The following is a 20956-nucleotide window of genomic DNA, read 5'->3' as shown; positions in this document are numbered from 1 at the left end:
CTGCAATTCTATTTCTCATAAGCACCAAGTTAAGCAGCTCACAAGCACTATTTCCCCTTATTCCCAGTGTCCCTAAAGGCTTCAACTGACTCAGAAAAATAAATGAAAATGCTTGCAAATAGCAAAATTTCCCATCCACTGAATAAGTTTTCAGCACCGATGTTGCAAACTCAATTGTATTTTCTAAGGACTTATTTTAAAATACTTCAGAGATATTTGATCTCTTCTATTTTTAAAAGAACATCCAATAGACTTGTCAGCAAATTACTTCAGAGAAAGAAAGTAAAGGAAAGGAGATCCAACACTGGAATATTACCTGCCATCTGGAGGGGCTTAACAAATTATACAGATTGGTGGTATTTGAGCCCAGAGCTCAATCACTTAAAAACCGTGTCCATCCACATGCAGCCAGTAAGTTCCAGCTGGTGACAGGAACTCCACAAAGAAATGTTAAAATATCAACAAGAGACTATTTTAGACCTAAATTATCCTACAAAACCCTGCTGCTTCACTATGAACATAAACTACTGACATTAAATTGGAAAATACTGAGGGACATTGTAGACAACTACGTATCTGCCCCTTTTTATCATTAAATAGCTTTTGGGGGACTGTATTTTGTCTAAAATAGGCAGGATCTGACTAAGGGTCACAGCATTTCTTTTACTTATCTTATAAATTTCTTTTGGTGTAAGACAATAAAAGAGTTGCCTGATCTGTATAAACAGAAGCACACATATATTTCTATTTATTAAAACATACATATGGGATCAGCACTTAAACAGGAAAAAGGTAAAAATTTTATAAGGAGAAAATGATCTAAAGAGAAAGTTCAGAATTTCTTCATTTTCATATTACCTATATTCATTTACAAAGGAAAACATTTTGGAAGGTATAAAACAAATGTCCACTGACTGCATATAAAAAAACTAAACTACATACAAGATTCATACCATTTTCACTATGGCGAGGTCTCCACCTTTTCCTACGTCACTGCATGAACATATTATAACTGTGAATATATAAGCAACTCTGTGCTACATTTATGTGGATTCAGTTATGTTGTTCTCCTCTAGCTTTCAAGAGCTTCGCATTCAATCTAGATGCTGCAAAAAATATCTTTTACTGCAGTAAACCTACAACAAAGGTGTTCTTAAAGGAAACCGGTGTAAGCAGCAGGCAAAGACAAGAGAAGAGAAAGTACAACATTTCAATTATTGGAAGTTTTTCTTCATATCTGTGGCAATTAGCACACGTATACATAGTTGCATCATGTGTTATTCTGCGCCATTTATAGAAGGAAGCAGATATGAAACTAACTGTTGGAAACTGTCTTAAGATGAAAACGCCGTAGATTCAGATATGTCTAAATACCTCTGCTACATGATCATTTTATTCTTTTCAAAAGCAAGTGGAAAATAATTCTTTACCATGCAATAACTATTTTTGCCATGTGTTGCGCACATGTATTCTATTTCCAGCACACATTACCACCAAGCACATGAGATCAGATTATTTTTGCCAGCAGGTTTTCTCAGCTAAGGATATAAATGGCAAAGCAGGCTCAGTTCCCTCACCAATAAAGAAACCAGGTGCCATAGGCACTTAGTACATGAGGGTAAAGGGTTAGTTAGCTCATACAGTGCGCTGTGACAACCTACCTCAGAGAACTGTGAAGAAAATCAGCAGCCTTTCTTCACAAATCAAGATGTCAAATACCCACAGACGTGACACGAGTATTTCAAATGGAGGTGACTACTCAATTTGATTTAATACTTATGGAAGAGATCTGGACTTTAGACACCACAGTGGAAAGTCAAATGTTCAGAGGTACATAATGGAAGTTAAAAAGAATTAAGTTCCTCATCTAAGCACAAACATATTTACCAGTGGTGTCCTTGGTAGCAGAGGTCTAGCCAAAAGTTATCCTTATCAATTTAGTATTAACAGGGCTAATCGATAATCTGTATCTTTCTGTTAAAGTGATCTTTACCTGGTTTTAGCCACTTTAAAACCACAGTTTTTAACCATTTCATACATAGTATAGACAAGTAATTGTAACTTCTGACAAAAAATGGATCCATATGTATGCCCTGAAACTGTTGCAAAAGCTCTAGCCAACATCTGAAACTAAGCTTGCAGCTTTGAGAAGTTGTAGGAAAGTCTATGACAGACATGGAATTTATACATAATAAAGATTTAATTGCTTTCTTTTAACCAGGATTTGAAGATGATGAAAACAGTGAGAATTACATGAACTAAAATAGCCACCCTCCATCATAATCATGTTAAAATGGGTCTGGTATCATGTTGGAGTCAACCAAATTGCTCAACACCCCTACCGACCTGTTATCATCACCAAACCATGAACACCTTGATATTACTAAAAGACAGAATTCTGTCTAACAAAGTCCTCTGTGTTTTCTGTGCAACAAATAAAATTCCATTTCAAAATATGCAAAGCTCTCTTGGGAATCTAAAATGTATTTATTACAGAGATGTACAAGCAGCTTGGAAAGACAGATGAAGTTCCTGAATTGTCTTAATGCAGGTTAGGACACTAACCCAGCTTTCAAGAGATATGAAAAAAATAAACTAAATGTCTTCACTCTTACATACAGAGAACTTTTTCTCCATCCCAAGATTTGAAATTAATGACTTAAAGCAAAAGCACGTTGCTGTTGCAAGCCTGTAAAGACAGACAGCAAAACAACATTTTGTAGTATAGGAATGTATCTCAAACTGGTAATCTAGTACCTCATACCCTAAGGTGCTGCAATTCCAGACTCCAGTAAAAAACTGCAACTGTCCACAGGTAAAGCAGTGAGAATAACAATCCTCATAAGGCATCTCTCAAAGTTTGTGCAAACTGCCAACCATGAAGGGCTAGAAGTACAGAAAGAATCTTTTCCCAAAACCTGTGTTTCTACCTGAATAGCGTTAAAGATACTTTTGGATTAAAAATAGTTAAAGAGCACCTCCCTAAATACTGAGTTCTTAGTTACAGTTCACCACTGCAGTCTGAAAATAGAATGGGAAAAAAGAATAACCCTCTAGGGCTGCAACACCTGTTGGAACAGGCTTAAAGTCACTTCAAGCATCCCACTAGCAAAGTTGAAAAGGAGTATGGTAACATTATAGTAATGTTGGTATTCATTACCATACAGGACATTTTTGGAGCTACCCCAGCTAATGACTCAAGATTTCATTTCTGTTGTCATACAAAACTATAGTTTTGTACTGGGTTTGACGTTGGCTGGCAGGTAAGCCCCCACCCAGTTGCTTGCTCACTCCCCACCAGCAAGATGGAGAAGAGAAATGGAACGGCAAAAGCAAGGCAGGGGGAAAAAAACACCTTGTGGGCTGAGATAAAGGCAGTTTAGTAAGTACGGGGGGGGGGGGGGGGGGGGGGGGAGAAGAAAACAAATGATGCAAAAGCAATCATCCACCATGAGCAGATCAATGCCTTGCCAGTCCCAAGCAAGGTCTACTTTGGAAGAACAACTCTCCAGTTTTACTGCTGAGCATGACATCGTATGTTGTGGAATATTCCCTTGCTCAATTCAAGTCAGCTGTGCCAGCTGTGTCCCCTTCCAGCCTCTTGCCTACCCTCAGCTGACTCACTGGCTGAGTGAGAAGCAGAGGGAGCCTTGATGCTGTGCAAGCACTATTCAGTGACAGCTAAAACACTGGTGTCTTATCAACGCTGTTTTTGTCACCAATCTAAAACACAGCACCGTAGGGCTGCTATAAAGAAAAAAAACTCCATCCCAGCCATGCCCAGCACAAGTTTTTAAGATAAGAGCACTAGTACTCAAAGTATTTGTTAGCATGTAGGTCAACCTCAGGTGAAACAACCCAAATACTTCAAAACACCTACAGAGAGCTACAGAAAACTAATACATACAAGGATACCACAGGACCCACCTGAACTGCCCTGTGACTTCAAAGAGCCTAAAGATACCAGTGAAGACTGTATAGGTGTTCCTGTTGCTTTACATACTAAATCAAGTTATCTAGCTCTAATACACCTGCAGGAATCTACACATCCTATAGCTTGCTTAAAGATGACAAATTACGTCATATTAAGGATTCTCCTGACCAGGAAAATCTCAAGCATACCAAGAAGACTTTGTTCACTTCCACGGAAACAAAGACTGTTCAGATAGAGCATCCTCTCCACTAGTCTACCCTACCAAATCAAAGACTTCAGCAGCACTGAATCTTGCAGTTCTCAGACTTTGATACACACACAGAGACACCAGAACTAGTCTGGTGATGCTTATGCAAGTTTCCAGTTAAGCCTTTCTTACTACAGTCAAGTTCATCTGCGCATCTCTATATTACACACGTAGGTAATTATAAAAATTTCTTACATGGTGTCATGTACACCGATAGTCATCTAATTACAAGCTTCAATGATACAGGATAGAAAAGGAAAAGAAAAAAAAGGCGTGATGCGTTTAAGCGAGTAGCTGTACATGAAGTTCAATACAACTTCTAAGCAGTCCTAAGCAGTGCCACAAGGACTATATTCCAAAAGTCAAATCCAACTGTAACAAGCATATGAAATGCAGGAAGTCATCTACACATGTAACCTAGAAAAAGTCGGTTTGTATAAACCTGATAGAAATACTATAGAACACATTTTTTAAATCAGAATTAAATGCACTGCAGTTGCAGTAGATACATAATATAACTACTGAAGATGCATTTCCAATCCATACAAGCTCCAACAAGCCAGTTACATCACCAAAGACATCTGTGGATCAAACCTTAGAGATGTGTATTAAAAAAAGATGACAAATACAGAGCAAAACTATTTCTGATTATTCCCTAAATATTGACATAAAAATTTGGATATATTTTATATCCAGAAAGCAGAGTCTCTTTATAAGAGGAACTGGGAAAACAAATTGTCCGACTACCTAAGGACATCCACTGCAGAACAGTTTTCCCAATATAAAATGTTCTGCATCCATCTGGTATCTTTTCCATTTTAATTTAGTCTATTCTGGTAAAATCCACTCCAGAAAAAGACTTCACTATTTGAAAATTCATTATAGCACTTTAACTAAGGTCTGCGTGCACATTTCACTATTCCAGGTACTCAAGTGACATGCCTTTCATGGCTTCATAATCATCTTAACAAGATGTCACTTTCATTTAAATCCTGGGACACACCTGAAGACGCTTCTCCACAGCTCCTGCTTGTGTCAAGTTTGCATACCAAGTCCCTACAAATTTCTACTCAGGAAACTTCTGTATCATTTCTGTAACCATCCAAAAGATCTTGAGCATTGTGTCAGTTTCAAACATCTCACAAAACTGCAGAAGTTCTCCAACTGTTTAGGATCCTATTTAATTTGCTTATTTGCAAGCTATATGGTTATGTTTACTCCCATTAATGAAATGACATTCAGTCATTTGGTTATAAAAGTCTTAGCTCTGAAGTTAGGCTCAAACCCTCTATTCTTCATTTTAAAAAGCAAGCTGCACTTCCAAAATTTTCACTCAACTTAGTATAAACTAGATGTAGGAAGGGAACTCAAAACAGACAACTGTATCCTCCAGATGTTTGTCTCCATAGGTTTTCTGCACAGCTACTCAAAAGAGAGGATACCCTGGAGAACAACTCTGACTGCCATACACAGAATCCAAAAAAATAGATTTCTCTTTTCATCAGTATATTTATGCTTTGTGACTACTTCTCCAGAACATAATAACAAATTATTTTGTACCTAATATTTCAATTTAATAATGTTAGACACTCAATTTGATCAATTTTTCCCATACGATAATTTTTTAAGGGCTTTGGGAAAGTCATTCCTGTTACCCTCCTCTGGTCAAACTAAAGAACTAACCAAATTCCACTCTCTCAGAAACACATCTTTTACCTAGAATTTAATATTTTTAATATTTTTAGGTGGTTTTTACTGAAAAAAACTATTTCCAGAAAATATCACATTTGTTGTGTGCATGTGGTCTAATGGATTAAAAGCCTAAGACAATTCATTAAACTATTTAAACAGAATAATTAAAAAAATCAGATTTTTTTAAATCAGCAATTAAAACTTATCACAACCTCACTATGTTCTCCAATAGCCAAAGATACACTTTAATTCTGCTTTTATACTTTCCAGCACACATAAGCCAGCTGAATGACACCAAGTACAGTACAGCCCTCTGTTGCTCAAAATTAGTTCTAAAGACAGTTATCCACCATGTAGAATAACCGCACACTTCAAATAACTGAAGTAGGTGTTGGTTTGTAGTTCCATGTCATTGTATTACAGAGTCCAGCCTTAGGTAAGTCTTACACTACCAAAGCACTAGCTTGACCAGTCCTACTAAGTCACTGTCCACAAAAACATTGATTCTGTTTGGCAAGAATCACCACATAACTAGAGGACCAATTTAGACAGATTTGGTTTTTTAGGTAAATCTTAAGTAACAGCACAGATCTCAAGTCTAAGATGGTTTCAATTCTAATGGGGAAGGAGAAAGAAGAATGCTTATATAATTGGGATAAATGAATCATGCAATGGTTTGGGTTGGAAGGGACCTTAAAGATCACCTAGTTCCAACCCCCCTGCCATGGGCAGGGACACCTTCCACTAGATCAAGTTGCTCAGAGCCCCATCCAACCTGGCCTTGAACACTTCCAGGGAGGGGGCATCCACAACTTCTCTGCGCAACCTGTTCCCGTGTCTCACCACCCTCACAGTAAAGAATTTCTCCCTTACATCTAATCTACATCTACCTTCTTTCAGTTTAAAGCCATTACCCCTTGTCCAATCACTACACTCCCTGATAAAGAGTCCCTTCCCATCTTTCCTGTAGGCCCCCTTTAAGTACTGAAAGGCCACCATGAGGTCTCCCTTGAGCGTTCTCTTCTCCAGGCTAAACGACCTCAACTCTCGCAGCCTGTCCTCATAGGAGAGGTGCTCCAGCCCCTGATCATCATCATGGCCCTCCTCTGGACCTGCTCCAGCAGGTCCATGTCTTTCTTATGCTGGGGGCCCCAGAGGTGAACACAGTACTCCAGGTGGGGTCTCACAAGAGCAGACTAGAGGGGGAGAATCACCTCCCTCGACCTGCTAGCCACACTTCTTTTGATGCAGCCCAGGATGCAACTGGCTTTCTGAGCTGTGAGCACACATTGTCAGCTCATGTCCAGCTTTTCGTCCACTAATACCCCCAAGTCCTTCTTCGCAGGGCTGCTCTCAATCCACTCATCGCCCAGCCTGTATTTGTGCTTGGCATTGCCCCGACCTATGGGCCGGACCTTGCACTTGGCCTTGTTCAACTTCATGAGGTTCGCATGGGCCCACCTCTCAAGCCTGTCAAGGTCCCTCTGGATGGCATCCCCTTCCTCCAGCCTGTCGACCGCACCACACAGCTTAGTGTCGTCGGAAAACTTGCTGAGAGTGCACTCAATCCCACTGTCCACGTCGCCAACAAAGAAGTTAAACAGCGCCACTCCCAATACTAACTCCTGAGGAATGCCACTCATCACTGGTCTCCACCAGGACATCAAGCCGTTGACCGCAACTCTGAGTGCAACCATCCAGCCAATTCCTTATCCACCAAGTGGTCCATCCATCAAATCCATGCCTCTCCAATTTAGAGACAAGGATGAAGCTTTTACATTTTCAATGAACCTGTTATATTTTCATTTTTGAATCAGATGTCACAAGCCACACAAGAGAAGGAATGGTCCGGTGTTGTGTTTCATCAGCTTGAAAAGACAAATCTCAAAATTACATCAATCAAGGAAAAATACTGCTAAAAACATGGCTCTCCAGCTGGCTTTCATAATTTATCTTTCACTGATGACCTGATCTTAAATTTGTTATTCATCAACTTTGTGCTCACAAATCATAGTGAGCTACAGTCTACAGCTCATTCAAGACCAAAAAAGGAAGAAAAATTGCATGGAAATATCCACAACTAGCATCCCAGCTGAATACAACCAAATTACCAGAAACTTTTTTTAAGTTTTATGCTCTGGTAATATTAGCTATGAATAAAGTTGTCTCTACTTCCACTAGAGCCTATGAAAAACTTCGATACAGGAGAAAAGCACACTGTGGTTGAAAGTACTTTCAATTCAAATAGTCTTCAATCAGTGGAAGGATGGAGTCTCTCTTAGACAGAAATACAATGTTTTTATAAATTGCTCCTGGCACTGAAGGAGTAAATAAAGTTGTCATTACAGAACTTAAAAACTAGAGGAGAGGGACACACAATATTTCATAGACAAGTGTTTAGAGCCCACAATGTAGGAAGAGAGAGACATCTAAACAAACGTCCCGCACAAGCTTGATAAAAAGAATCTTGTATCTCAAGTAAGGGATGGAAGAAAGAACCAAGCAGCTACAGATTTAGTCTCTTCTGTTGAAGTTAATCCACTTTAGCTTCTACACAGTACTAATTACACAGTACTTGTCACTACTCACTCAACCGGAGGGAAAGCTTCCTGACTGCTTTTATTTAGCCCATTTTTTACGCAACTGCCTCTGAGACTTTATATGACCAGTCCATCCTCAATTTCATAGTGTCTCAAGAATAAAGGTCTTGCCTCAGTCTTATTTTGGAAAATCCGTAGCAACTGGATGTGGTGCGTTAGCATTGGCTGGCTGCCAGGTGCCCACCAAGCTGCTCTCTCACTTTCCCTCCTCAGTAAGATGGGGGAGAAAATACAAGGAAAAGCTCATGGGTTGAGATAAGGACAGGGAGATCACTCACTAGTCACCATCATGGGCAAAACAGACTCAACTCAGGAAAGATAAATTTAATTTATTCCCAATTAAAAATAGAGTTGGATAGTGATAAACAAAAACAAAACTAAAAACATCTTCTCCCAACCTTCCTTCTTTCCTGGCTCAACTTCGCTACTAACTCTTCTACCTCTTTCCCTGCTGCTGAGCAGTGCAGGGCGGATGGGGAACGGGGGTTGCAGTAAGACTATAACAATTCGTCTCTGCCTCTCCTTCCTCCTCACACCTTTTCCCTGCTCCAGCACAGGGTCCCTCCCACAGGATACAGTCCTTCACGAACTGCTCTAACACGCAGCCTTCCCATGGGCTGCAGTTCTTCAAGAACTGCTTCAGCATGGGTCCTTTCCACGGCATACAGTCCTTCAGAAACAGACTGCTCCAGTGTGGGTCCCCCATGGGCTGCACCTGCCAGAAAATCTGCTTCTGCATAGGCTACTCTCCTCAGGCCACAGCTCTTGCCAGGAACCTGCTCCTGAGAGGGCTCTTCATGGGCTGCAACTTCCTTCAGGGCATGTCCACCTGCTCCAGCGTGGCGTTCTCCACAGGCTGCAGTGTGGATATCTGCTCCAGAGTGGTCCTTCATGAGCTGCAGGGGGGCAACCTGCTTCGCCACGGTCTTCTCCTTGGGCTGGAAGGGAATCTCTGCTCTGGCGCTTGGAGCAGCTCCTCCCCTTCCTTCTTACTGACCTGGGTGTCTGCAGGGCTGTTTCTCTCCCATTTTTTCTCACTCCTCTCTCTTACAGCTGCTGCACATGGGTTTTTTACCATTTCTTAAATATGTTATCACAGAGGTGCCACCAGCATCACTGACGGGCTCAGCTTTGGGCAGCCACGGCTCCATTTTGGAGCTGGCTGGAGCTTGCTGTGACCAATACAGGGACAGCTCCTGATCTCTTCTCACAGAAGCTACCCTCCTGCTACCAAAACCTTGCCATGTAAACCAAATACATTGGTTTAAAAACTCTATTCCCAACTACAGAATAACTTTAAGACAGCTGAATATATGAAAAAAAACCTTTTCTATCATTTTCTCAAGTCAGGCATTGTAATCACCAATGAGAAGGCAGACAAGGGATTCGTAGCTGAACGTTTCATAGCTGATTAGAGCTGATTTGAAGACTGCACTGTTGTTGACAGTCCCACCCAACTGCCTACCCCATTCCTCGTGCCTGCCTCGTCAACAGGAATGGATCACTCTTTTGAGATAAAGAAAACAAACATGGTTATATTCTCATATCCTTACTGAAAAACTTCCTGGAAACCTCCCATTTGTACTTTCTCTGCAAGTAAAAGGTATATGTATATTTATCTATTTTTGCAGCATAAACTAAGCATTCAGCTATTTACTGTGCCACCACGTGCTGCATTAACAAGCAACTTTTATTTGCTAATTTCCCAGTACCTTGTTCTACAATTAGCCACAAGCTTAAGGTAAACATGGGCAGAATAACATGCATCATATAACATGCTGAACTCATCTGAACTACATTCCAATATTAGAATCATGTAAGTGATCAATTAGGCACACAGCAGCTCTGCTGTATTTAAGGCCAAGAACAAGCTTTTGTTTAAGATGAACTTTTCTAGCCCTCAAAAACCCACAGTCATCCCAATTTCTTCTGCAATTCAGTATGCCTCCTCAGGGTAAAAGGCAGAGGAGCATTTGGAGTGATCTGACTGAGGTAATTCCAACAGAAAGACATGTAAACCAGTTTTTCTTATTGGGATTTTTTTCTGTATAGACTAGGGGATCAAACCACAATCCTAACTGCGCTCTTCCTTGGCTCGGTTGTTTAACATGTGCTCTGGAAAATCATGACAGCTATTAGTTCTTTCAGAAAAACAACATCAGAAACAAAATTAAGAAGTAAAATAATCGATGTCGGACAAATGCAAGCTGTAGACTCCAAACTCAACAGATTACTATGCACACACTCACAAGACGTAGCTGTCACATGGCTGACCAACCTGCCAGACTTCACATAACTCATGTTGCTCTCGGGGAAATGCAACTGTCATTGAGCCTAGTAGTCTACAAGCAGCTAGCACCAGTTTGAATCTGAACCTTGGTGAAAGTCTGGAATGAAAAGAAGAGGAAAGAACCTAGCTATAGTCTACCTCTGAAGGCATTTATTTGGGGGAATTAAATCTATGTACAGCAATAAAAATATTCAGAAGACACTAAAATATTTTCATGTGTGATCTGAATCCTCAGAAGGGAACAGTGGAGTAATACATGAACTCTTTTCTCAGTTTCAGCAGGAGCTGGAATCTGGAGAACCAAAATACGCTCTGGGAAAATATACCCCCTCTCCTTGCTTGCTTAACAGAGAATGGAGGGAAAAAGGAGACGACACCCACAGTAGTACTTCCCTACTACTCTTGCTAGTTCTACAAAAATAAGACTAGGTCAAGTATTTGAGAGCTACTATGGAACTCCTCTCCTCCTCCACATCAAAACTTCATAAATGAAGAAGTCTTCAAGGATCTGCTCTACCAGGCTTGTCTACTTAATAAACTTCTGCTAGAAAAACTACACCAGCTGGAAATGGCAGCCAGGAACCACACACCATACAGCCAATTCAGCCGTGCTGGAAACAAAATTCTGATGTAGACAAGTTATGCCAACAGGAAAAGCATTTGTTTTGGCTTTACTCACACCACAGACTCAAATGATGAATTTTTGCTGGCAGAAAGATTACTTCTGCTTTTCCAAGAGGGGCTCTATTGGCCAAGCTGCAGCAACTTTTAGGTCAAAGCAGTTTGAAGAGCTCCAATACCCAAATTTTTCAAATTGTCTGGAAAGCCAGTTACAGTAAAAAATAAGTTAACTACCCATATTCTGGTATGTCTCAAAGATTTCTGAAATAAGGTCTCCAGAGAACAACATTTTTTCAAGTCTGTCAACTAAAAATTGCCCCAAAGCTCTCTTTCTTTACGTGTATGCATATACAAAGCAAATAACTCATCAATCTCACAACCTCCATTTCAATTAGTGCAGTTCACTTTAGAGAAGCAATACTGAAAAGCCTGTTTTTAACAATTATACTCTAAACACAGTCACCAAAAAAAATCTGAAGTTAGAGGTTCTTGCCTGTGAAAACTCTCCTTCTAACTCTCCCATGCAAAAAGAAATCCAGAAGTGGTCTGTTGCTCTAGGGAATCACAGCATTTAATTCTCCTCCCACATGAGATGGCAGAACTTTTCTGCGTATCAACAGAGGGTAGATGGATGCAGGGAAACTGACAACAACTCACATGGACTTTTAGGAAAGAAACAATCTCTGCTTGGACTGGGACAGTCAGAGTTAAGCAACTGTCCTGGTTAGCCAGGCACCCGAGGAAGGAAAATAAAACAGTAACTACTCTGAACTGTAAAACAGTAGCATGGGGTTTTATTTATTAGTATGAGCTGTAAACTGAACCAGTAAGACTATGGGCCAATAAGTTACTGCCTCAGACAAACACATCAGGAATAAACTTTTTAAAACACATACAAGTGCCTTCTTGACAGGACATGAGAAAAGGCTGGAGGAACATGACAGTCCTAAGGGAAACAATAGTACAAGGAACAGCAGGTGGGAAGGGGGAAGAAAAGAATGTAAAAGGAGTCTGTTTCTTTAATTACTGTAACCATCAACAAATAAAACTATTTAAAAAGAAAAGAATATTACTTGATCTCAAATATCCATAGTTTGTAATTGCAAAATATAACATAATCCCCATTTCATGTCACCAAACACACAGACAAGGCCGGGGGGGGGGGCGGGGGGGGGAAGGAAAGGAGAAGACTTGGAATCATGCAGCAGGCTTCAGCTTGCCAAAACAACATTTCCAAATGCAAAATTCTATAATAACTAAAAGTTTTATAAATACTATTTTGCCTTTTATCCAAAGACTTAGGAAACTAAACAACAAAAGCTTTAAGGTGCAATATGAGGTTGTTCAACTCTTCGGACCACAAACATTACTGAACACTATCTGAAAACCAAAAAAGTAGGTCTTGGGCAATGTATTTTACTTGTACCTTCTTTCAGACCTTACGTAGTTAAGACCAGAAGAAGCTGTAAGATTGTCTCCAGAATACACTGCCAGTCCAAAATAAGGTTTTGCAACAGCTTGCGGACAGTCCTTCCTCCCTTCCTCATAGTACCATACCTCCCAACACTACTATACACACACTTGCACTTCCAGAAATTTTCTGAAGATGAAAAATTCTGAAAATCTGCTCACAAAACTACCTGAGCGATATCACCAATATACATACGTTAAAATTACATTAATAATGAAAAATGAAGCTATTCAAACTGCCTATGTAAATATAATTCAGCCCCTTGTGTGAACACAGCACAGCTCTTAATTACTTGATCACAGACTTTTTACCCATGGGACACCTCCCTTATCCCACGCACAGACTGCGCCTTCCTTGAGGATGGAACACTGCCAGGAAATAAAAAGACTCCTGCACAGACACACCTGCCTTGGCTGTAGAACTAGGCAGGCACACAGCGTAGGCTTACATAGGCCAGGACTGGCCATACATGTTAACTCCAGAAAGGCCAATATTTTATCTATGTGGTTTTAGATTGAGAAAGAAAAGGGCCAAGAAGTGACTCAGAGCCAGAGCACTTCTGATGAAAGCACAAGAAGGCCTCATAGACATAATGCATCCTTAACCTCGGTCAAGCTCTTCTTTGACTTCTAGGTGCCCCTTCTGATCAGTGCTAGAGCATTAATTAGGAACTTTCTGCACCCATGGATGTATAGAGCATAAGAAAGAAGACACAAAGAAAACAGTAGTAAAAGATTCAAAGTGAATCTTTACGCAGAAATGAAAGGATATGATGGCTGGCACATCTCTGTAGTCTTTTATAGAATTCCTTCCCCCCTCCCCCCCCATTTCACCATGTGAAAATTCCATAATTTGGAATCATACTCAAATCTACATCAGTTATCAACAGAGTTTAAATCTTTTAATCACCCACACTGTCATTTTGCGAAAAACAGTTGGATGTCATGTTTTGTGGACTAGCCCTTAGAAGGAAACAAGACACTTGGCTTGTGGCTTTCATGGATTTTTGTTGATAGCTGAGGAATGGCAAGATTTAAGGATCTTGGATTTCATTCCACACATAAAAGAGAATTACATTCTAGGACAAAGTTTCCCAATCTGCGGTCTGCAAAACATCAGATGGTGGTCCAAAAAATCATCATAAAAAATGTATTTTTAAAAATATACATTCCCACACATGCAAGCAAGAAAACATAACTGAGCAAATACAAAAAATAAAACAAACATTCAAAGTTTAGCCTAATTGAATTGCACGAGAATGCATAAGACAATGTGACAACATTTCACAAGATGATCCTTGCATTTTTTTAAGGAAATCAAGTGATCTTGAAACAACACATTGTCCTTCAACATTTAAGTTTGAAAACACTTTCTTCTGTTCTACTGAATTTCCTAAGTGCCCTCCAGAAAGTGCCTTGTTACATCCAATATGTTCCTCCCTTCATCCTACTTCCCTAAGCCATTACCTGTTTTCTCCATGTCCCACTATGCTTCCTCTAGTTTCATTCTCTTTACAGACACCCCTTAAAGTCATCTATATAAGCACCCGTTCATTCAGCTCTTTCTGCCTATTTTCACGGACAAATTCTGCCTCAGGTCTTCTGGTTCACGCGGAATTTCAGTTACCATTGTTGGAACATCCTTTATCTCACTGGTTCAGCTGCAGAGTTTCCTTTCTTAGGACCCTCCTTTTACCTGTCACTTTTTTTTAAATTACAAACACCTGGTCCACACCCTGTCTCCACTCCCTGGTTTAAGATCCAGATATGGCTATTCAGCCCTAGTCTTTCACACTCCTCTTTTCAGGGCTAATTTCCTTTCCTAATGCCCACTTATAAACATCCTTGCATCTTGTCTACAGTCAGCTGTGTATACATACTCTTAAGTTGCCTTTTTTTAGCCAGACAAACAGGCAACAATGCCTACCTTAAATCTTAATATCAAAACAGCTCTGCAAAGTCAGCCACAAGGAATACTGGAGAAGTACTTGGAGCTCATAAACACAATATTAATAGCACACGTGAGATCCTCTCCCTCAAAATCAGTATTTCTGCTCTCGTATTTCCTATATAACACTACTATAAAATTCATGAATGTTAAACAAAAAAATTAGTTAAAAAAAACCCTAACAGTTGATAACAAATCTCAACTAACAGCCACCTTTTTATATGAAGTACGTAACACCTAACCTGAAACTGAATTAATTATGTTATGTGTGGCTAGCAAGCTTAATGACTGCATAAATGATCAGAAAAGAAAGATTTCAGAACTGATCTCCTCCTCTTTCCTCACAGTTCTATTCATATATTTGAAACAAGAAACTGACTGACTTCTGTTTTCAGTTTCAAACGGATTTAAATTAAATTTGAACAAAGGAAGAACTGGATGGGACATCTGAAAATAGGGAGCCTATTCACCTGATATCCACAAACGACATGGTTGCTTCAACTGATTTTGACATGTAAACAAATTCTGTTTCCCAGTGTTTGGTAGTTGAGAGCTTTTGTTTTCCTGAGCACTTTGGCAAGACACATGTACTACTTGATACATGGGTTGGGGTGCGTGCTTTTTGTTTTGTTTTTTAATTTGAGAATACATTCAGCCTGCAGTAACAGTCACGTTCATAATGAATTTTAATTTTAAGTATGTTTCTTTAATTAAAAGTTAATTTTAATGTGTTTAAAATATGATGTTGATACTGCTTTCTACACAGCCTCTTTATATGGCCTCTAGCATTATTTGGTCCTCATTCTGAAGTCCATGCAAGACTTTCTAGGAGCTCAATTAAATAATTTTCCACCACCATGAATAATCTCTTACATATTTCGAAATACTTTATGACACAGAAAGAATAAAACCGATATTCGGTTCTTGTTAGCAGTTGAGGAAAATCATATAAAAACGTTTTGTTTGCTACTGAGATGAATATACACAAAAGACATGTTTCCTTGGAATCTGGGCTTTTTTGTGCAATATGAGACACAGATTTCCAGCTTCTCAGGAAAATTAAGTTTGCATACCAGCACAGAATATCCCTGGGACTTCACTCCGGAATATAACAGTTCGTACTTTCTTATCAGATTTCAAAGCATCCACAGCTTTTGACATCTACAGAGAAAAGGAGGAAGTGGAATAACCAAACACTTTCAAAAGTGCTTAATTCCAATACTTCACCTTTATACTAAAAAAAAATTCTTTTCACTTACCATTTTTAAAAGATTTTTGTTAAGCGCATTCTTGGCATGAGATCTGTTTAGTCCAAGCACCACAATTCCTGGAGGGGAAGAAAAATTTTATCATTGTTACAATGTAGTAAAATTTATATTATCTATGTAAATTATTATTTTGAAATTATAGAAAAAGCATCATTGAGGACTGCAATATATGCGAGTGCAATCACTTAACTGCTGAGTTTTTGGAAGAAAATAAATTGACTTACATTTTCCAATGTTAAGCATTTCAATGTTCAACAGAAATGACACATTTTAAGAATGAAAATATGGCCCTAACACCTTCACATGGAAATAGTGCTTACAAAAGCTGAATGTATAATTACACAATTGTATGCACAAATTTCATGGTTGTGTGTGAAGTGCTGACATGCAATCAGGAAAGATACTTAATTGTAAAGCATATGTTTCCATAGTTAGACAGCCTGCCTTCAGAGACTTCTTAAAGCAAGAAGTGCTACCACAGCTAAGACTAGCAACTCTGATACAAGTAAAAGGAACTCACAAACATAGAAAGAATGCTACCAATGGGAAACTTGAACTTTTGTTTAAAAAGAAATAAATCATATAAAAGTTCTCCCCCAAGACACAAAAACTGTGCTCAGTGCTTGGTACCCAGCTCCAATCACACATTCACACCTCCCTTAGTCCAGTCAGAGATCAGTTGTCTCACTGATTACATGTGCATTGGTTTGAATGTGGCTGCAGAAACACCATTTGTTTGTCCTTATTTCACCCTCCTCAGCTTAATAGGTATGACTATCAAACGGGAAAATTCTGAAAAGTTTATCTTGGTAATGTCTAAGTTTACCAAGCCTATAGCAATCTTTTAGACAATTACTTCTGAGCATACTACAATTTGCCAAATTCTAAACACCAGCACACAGTCCTATTAAATTGATCCAGCCCTGGTAAGGTCTTATCAATCAGGACTTTTTTTTTTTACTTGGAGAATGCAGGGGTAAGGGGAGAAAGACAAAGGACTAGGACAGGGACCAGGAATGAAAGACAAAAAGGGAGCTCTCTTATCTCAGACAAAAATGCCCACAGTATTGCCTTCAATCTACAAGATGAAAAAAGACATTCCAGAAACTCTGTATTTGCCCAGGTATTTACTATTTCATCGCTCAGCTTTGCACATGTAATCTACATGTAATCTGGCTCTCGTAGCCTCCATAGGGTGCCTGTCTTGTCATCTTAGTGCACACTGCTGCTTTTATTTCAGGGAAGCCTGTCCTCCAAATGACTGACCCATCAGTGCTCGAGCACACTCCCCTTCCTCTTCTTCCTCCTGCATGTATGTGCACCTCCACACACACAAGACAAGATTAAAGAGAGCTCCTGCAGCTACCAATTTGAAACCAAAGTCCTCCATTCGCCAGCTACCACTCTCAAGATTCAAATAAAAATGGTTACACTGAAATAATAGAGCATACATGACTCTTGCTTGCTCCCGGCTACAATCAATTGCTATGTATAGATACCTCCTAAAGGGGAGAGGAGCCCGGCTAACCCAAATGACCTTCACTCCCTTGTTCTCTAAGCCTAAATTCCCACCTGTTCACCCCCCTGGTTGGAGGTATTTATCTAGGACCTCCTGCATGGGTCCTTATTCGGCACTTACGCAGGAATCCGTCTATGTTTTGTTAAGCAAACAGGAGTAGTGCTGTAGCACTTTTCTTCTACTGTCACAACTTATCCTTCAAGAGGATTACTCTAAATTCCAATACTCCACGTGTTCAATGCAAGTATATTAGGCAAAAGCAGCACCACACATTAAAGCAACAAAAAGACACTTGACCTGGCTTTGGTTTTAAACTCTAAGGCACACTGCAAATCCAATGTTTGAATAAACTAGAGATGCTATCATCCCAAACTGTTCTCCAGTTAGGAAATAAAGTCCTTTTCAGAAGTATGTTTTTTTCAATGGCAATGGTGTTTTTTAATTACACTTGTATTTTTCTTTTCCCCATCGGAGCCCAAAGACTGCTGCTCCACCACCCATATTAGTGTATTCAGAAGGAAGTTCCAATTAACTTTAAAGCACATTTAATATTTTTTCCTACAAAGGGATGATCCTTGAAGACAAATCATACAAGTTCATTCTTCTTAGCAGTATCATATCAAGTCATAAATCTACCACTTCTGCCTCCCTCTCCAGAAAAATAGGAGGTAAATACAGATGACACCCATAAAGCTGTTCTATTTCTTAAATAGAAAAAAAAAGATGGAGCAAGAACTGTAACAGGAAAAGCATAAAAGGTTTACAAGAGAAAACTATATATTGCAGTGATATATACAAAAAGATATTCCTTGAATTCTCATTTGAGTCAGTTTTGTTCTAATACGCCATTACTATAGTACCTGGGCGTGCTTAAAACAAATTCTTAGGTTTTTTAATACTGCAGTAAGATTTGGGAAATTTTCCCAACGTATTAAACAGTGACCAAACTACAGACAGATTAAGTACCCGCTCAAAGTCACAAAACAGAAATTGAAAAATAGACTTCCTGACTTCCAGCTGAGAATTTAATCCTTCTCCCTTCCCCAGCCCACCCCAAGAATCTCCTAGCAAAAATTGTTTAAGGCAAGTCTTTCCTGTTTTGTGCATTCAACAAGATTTAAACCCCTGGTCACATGGGTATATCAATTTTAGATGGGATAAATTTCCCTAACCGGGGCAAAAAGGAATAATCAGGCTCCATATAACACTGCAGACCTCCACCAACCCAATTATAAAGAAAAGAAAAAGAAAAAAAAAAAAGGCAAAATGTTCAGACAATACTGCTATACAGGTAACCATTCTGACAAATATGGTTAGTCATACAGAAAAGCTGATTATTTTTATGTATTTTAAAACATCTGTTACATAGTCATCTGAAGCATTTAATCATGGTTCATTCTTCCTAAAGCAGCCACATACAGGTGTGCTTTCCAAAATCTTTAAAAAAAAAAAAATTGTTTGAAAAATCTATTTGTAAAAGAAAAAAAAAATACCGAAAAGTCATCATCACATTCATCAACAAATATCAGTAGAAATAATAAGAATAATAAGAATAATAATAACAACATTCCAGTATCTGTATGGTGTCAAAGAAGCGGCAGATATACTAAGAAGGAATAAGCATTCACATAATGCTAAACTTAATATTAATTTTATAGTTTTTCCTGGGAGTCATCTCCACATTATTTCAGAACACTCCTCAGCAAATAATGTCTATCTATTAAAAATTACACCCACATATGAAAAACTAACTTTCACCCTATTAGCTAGGCTCTCCAAGAGACTAGGATGACTCCCAATGCTGTCTAATATAAGCTGTCATATCCCTGTGTACTACTTGCCTAGCCAACCATCAGAGTAAAAGCGTATGCAAATGTACAATATGTTCTCTGCTTGTAAGTCACCTCTGTTGAAAGAGAAAGCTGCCTGTGATATAACTCTTGATGTTTAAGAGAAAACTATATGAAAGTCATACATAATAAAAACAAAAAATGTCTTTTACTGAGATAAAGATACATACATATATGAAAGATAGCTTCAAAATACCTGTAAATTCCCAGACACATCTTCATTTTGTAGAGTACACTAAATTTGGGATTTGCATATAAGTAGTTCATATTGAAAGGTTCTTCTATTTTAAGTGACAGCAAAAATATGTGATGCTATCATTATTTAAAACTGCTGAGAGAGAAGATCATATTTCTATACTGTACAAAACAGGGTGGACCAACTTAAGTGAAGTGATTAGATCATGGTTTAACTACAGTTTACATCAGCACACAGGAAATCTTACTTTAAATAATGATTTTTATCTGTTTTATCTTGTATTTTTTAGTTTTCAAAAAATATTCATCCTCAATGTTTGGCAGAAACACAGTTAAATGGTTACTTACAAATAAATCCTGTCTTTACACTCATATTAGTAATTTTGTCTGAGTTAGAAAGATTCACTACATCTGTATAAAAAGCACTTATGGAAACACATTTATTTGTATTAAGTATACACACTCACACAAATGATCTACCCAAATGTACTTTTTCATAACTAAAATAAAAAATAAATCTGAATTATGCACTGAAGAACGGAGGGAGGATCAAAGAGAGCTAAGTTATTTTTAAGCTTGTCTCACTTAAATACTCAGATAAACCAAGCCAGACAAGTTGACTTAGATGTTTATTATTCTAGAATAGTTTCTTAAGGAAAACAAGAAACTATGGCGAGTGTATCACGCACAATTCTGGTGGTTTCCATTGATTGCCTTATCAAGAAGTATTTAAGTGCAAAATCGTACACGTGTACTAGGCAGTATTTTTAAAAAACACCAAAACACTTTTCAAAATCCCGTATCTGTACTTTTTTTATCTCTAAACACCACTTTCCTGAACTTCTTAAATTAGTAGATCTCATCTGCTCAGCCCTGCTTTATTTAAAGAGAGCAAAAGAAGGGAAAGCTTTTCCAATTTATCAGCTAGCTATCAGTTTCCAACCTCTGAACAAACAACTTCAACTGAGACCATATTTGTTCTGCCCATTCTATGCATGTTAAAATTTTAACTGATGAGGACAAAAAGCTGTCTTACATACTCTAACTCAACTAAAACCAGCTGGAAAATATAAGCACAAAGAGTCGTTCCAGTGTAAAATCTAAATTTTACAAATACTTATATCACATTCCAGCAAGTGACATTGCAACACTTGAGTCAAGACTACAGAGATATTTCTCCTAATTCCATCTATAATTAAAGAGCAGAAGCCCTAAGTTCATTACAATCTGTAATGGGATCACTAATGCAACTTGGCTAAAAGTTCTGAAATGTCAATAGTCGTAATATATTTCAGCTCTAGTGATAATCAAATAGAATCTCA

At 38.6% G+C, this 20956-nt stretch overlaps 1 protein-coding gene across 1 annotated transcript in view; it reads right to left on the bottom strand.

The window, feature by feature from the left end:
* Window positions 1–16100, bottom strand: part of AUH (AU RNA binding methylglutaconyl-CoA hydratase) — a 110240-nt gene extending 94140 nt beyond the window's left edge. Inside the window, exons 1-2 of the mRNA XM_050913694.1 lie at window positions 16062–16100; window positions 15876–15963 (exon numbers count right to left, since the gene is read on the bottom strand). Coding sequence (XP_050769651.1) covers window positions 15876–15963; window positions 16062–16064 — 91 coding nt within the window. The 5' untranslated portion in view covers window positions 16065–16100. The remainder of the gene's footprint in view (window positions 1–15875; window positions 15964–16061) is intronic.
* Window positions 16101–20956: the final 4856 nt, after the last annotated feature.

This window comes from Gymnogyps californianus, chromosome Z, assembly GCF_018139145.2.
Source record: "Gymnogyps californianus isolate 813 chromosome Z, ASM1813914v2, whole genome shotgun sequence".
Lineage (NCBI taxonomy): Eukaryota > Metazoa > Chordata > Aves > Accipitriformes > Cathartidae > Gymnogyps > Gymnogyps californianus.
The sequence above is the reverse complement of the archived record's forward strand: the minus strand, read 5'-3'. Positions and strand labels throughout refer to the sequence as shown.